We start from the raw sequence: 2,412 nt of genomic DNA, 5'->3' as shown, positions 1-2,412 counted from the left end.
GAAAACTCCCTACACAATAAATGGAGTAGGGTGTGTCTGCAGACCGGGATGTTTTCATCAACCTTTTAAATTATATACAACGTATATTTGGAGTGAATTCATCCTTTAAAACCATAAGTTGTGCACTTTGGTCTTCCTGTATTGCAGGTTCTAAACTTGAGGCCCAGTCGGTGTGGTGCGGTCCTGACAGTCTGCAGATGCCTCCTCCTGGGGTTTTATCCTTACAGCAACAAACAATACCCCGACAGCACCAGCTCACAGAATCACTTTATTATGCGTTGAAAGATTACATCCAACAATTTCATTTTAAAAGAAAAACAAGACTGAAAACTGTGCAGACTCATTAAGTCAAACATAGAAACAAAAAACAATGAGGCGCAATGAGAAAAGACCACCGGGGGGGAAAGTGAGGCGGTCGAGCAGAGAGGAAGCACAAAGATGCACAGCAGAAAGTTCAACACATCCAACAACCAGCTGGACTCATGTCAGCGTAAACAATGATGCTTAACCACAGAAGGCATTTAATGTTATTCTCATATTATTTCTTTATTTACAAAGAATCCACCGATTGCTGATTCTCTCAGTCAGGAGTAGAGTTTTTTTCATTTTGATCTGTATCCCAAGAAAGTTGTCGGGCAAGTAAGGCTATTAATCAGCTACAGAAAAGCCCCTCACGCTCAAAGTCGCTTGTATATGTAGATAACTTTGTGGCAGGATGGACAGCTGTGCTCCACATCTTTACAGGCGTCGACGCAGAACGGGATCCAGCAGCAAAGGCAGCACCTGTAGGTGGAGACGAGAGCAGTTAGACCCTTCCAGCTTTGTACCCGAAGTGGTAACAGATTGGAACTTGTGTAGTTTTAGCTGCTCTTACGCAAAGATGGCGAGGCCGCCGCAGGCAGCCCAGGTCAGCAGGCCCGGTTTGAGCGTTGCGATGGTGGTCACTTGCTGCTGGCAGTGGGGGCACACGGTTTGTCCAGCGATGTCCTGAAGTGCTGGAGTTACGATCACTCGACCTGTTGAGACTGAGAAACACACAACATGAAAATAAAAAAAATCTAAATCTGCTTCCATGTTTGCTTAAATTGGCTGCAGTGCCCCTTAAAAAAAAAAAAAAAAAAAAAAAACATTCATCCCGCTGTATTTATGAATCTGTAATAATAATACAAAATTATAACTTTCTCTGTGTCGCAGCTTTACCATAAAACAAATAGAGAAATGAAGAAAATAAATTCAAACAAATGCGATGTCGTAAGATAAACTAGTTAGGTCATGTCAAAATGTATTTATTTATTTTTAAATATATATAACACATTCACCATCTAAAGTGTCCTCCAGTAAAAATGACTCAGATTTAGTAGCCTAACAAGTGTAATTATTAGGATATGATGTGATATTATCTGAATAATTTACATAGTATTTATAAATGACACTTCACCTGACTACAATGAGACCCTACAGTGTTAATAACATAAGCTAACCAATGTAACACTAAAGCTCAGACTGGACGGCATCATAAGATGTGTTGTAGTCAAGACAAGGCGCTGGTAATTATGAAGATTACTCTGACTAATTCAGAGCTAAAGCTGGTTAGTTTTATAATAATAATAATAATAAACTTTATTTATATCGCACTTTTCAAACCAGGGCTACAAAGTGCTGTACAGATTCCAAGAGGAGTGTACGGAAATCAACATAAATGAAGTGCTGGAGTTATTTGACAAACATGTTCGTATAGCAACACTCCCGTCCCCCGACTTTCCCTGTTCCAACAACTGCAGTCTGACGAGGAGCTTGTCCGCCGTCTTTCCATGTGTTTCCTGTGTTGTGATTTAAACTACTCAGCAGTCCAGTCACAGATTGCTCCAGCGTAGCAGACAGGATATTAGTTTCTGCTAACAAGATGAAGCTGCAAAATGAAGTCCCTGTGCTGTGTCAACGCTGGGCTGCGTGTACGCCCTGAAACCAGACTCCCCCTCTAGTGTCAGAACGAAAGAGAATCGTCCCATCAAATCAGCCTAAAATGGGCCAAATCTGTTGAAAATGATGAATTCTAATAAGACACGTGGTGGCTTAGCCTTAGCATGAAAGTGATTTAAACAAGTGTGTATCTGGATGTAACCACGTCATCTTCCTTTAATCCTATCTTTCATTCAGATAAAGTAGCCTATCTATCTATCTATCTATCTATCTATCTATCTATCTATCTATCTGTCTATCTGTCTATCTGTCTATCCGTCTATCCATCTATCCATCTGTCTATCTATCCATCCATCCATCCATCCATCCATCTATCCATCTATCCATCTATCTATCTATCTATCTATCTATCCATCTATCCATCCATCCATCCATCCATCCATCTATCCATCTATCCATCTATCTATCTATCTATCTATCTATCTATCTATC

The 2,412-nt window shown here is 40.3% G+C and overlaps 1 protein-coding gene across 2 annotated transcripts in view; it reads right to left on the bottom strand.

Annotated features, from left to right (window-relative positions):
• Window positions 1-250: 250 nt before the first annotated feature.
• The window catches only part of LOC103363459 (lipopolysaccharide-induced tumor necrosis factor-alpha factor homolog), a 6,323-nt gene continuing 4,161 nt past the window's right edge, over window positions 251-2,412 (bottom strand). For both annotated transcript variants that reach the window (XM_008290234.1, XM_008290235.1), the window contains 2 exons: window positions 875-1,025; window positions 251-783 (listed from right to left, as the gene is read on the bottom strand). In XM_008290234.1, coding sequence (XP_008288456.1) covers window positions 678-783; window positions 875-1,025 — 257 coding nt within the window. In that variant the 3' untranslated portion in view covers window positions 251-677. The remainder of the gene's footprint in view (window positions 784-874; window positions 1,026-2,412) is intronic.

This window comes from Stegastes partitus, unplaced genomic scaffold, assembly GCF_000690725.1.
Source record: "Stegastes partitus isolate 25-593 unplaced genomic scaffold, Stegastes_partitus-1.0.2 Scaffold660, whole genome shotgun sequence".
In the NCBI taxonomy this organism is placed as follows: domain Eukaryota; kingdom Metazoa; phylum Chordata; class Actinopteri; family Pomacentridae; genus Stegastes; species Stegastes partitus.
Note: the sequence above shows the minus strand (reverse complement) of the source record. Positions and strands in the feature narration are given on the sequence as shown.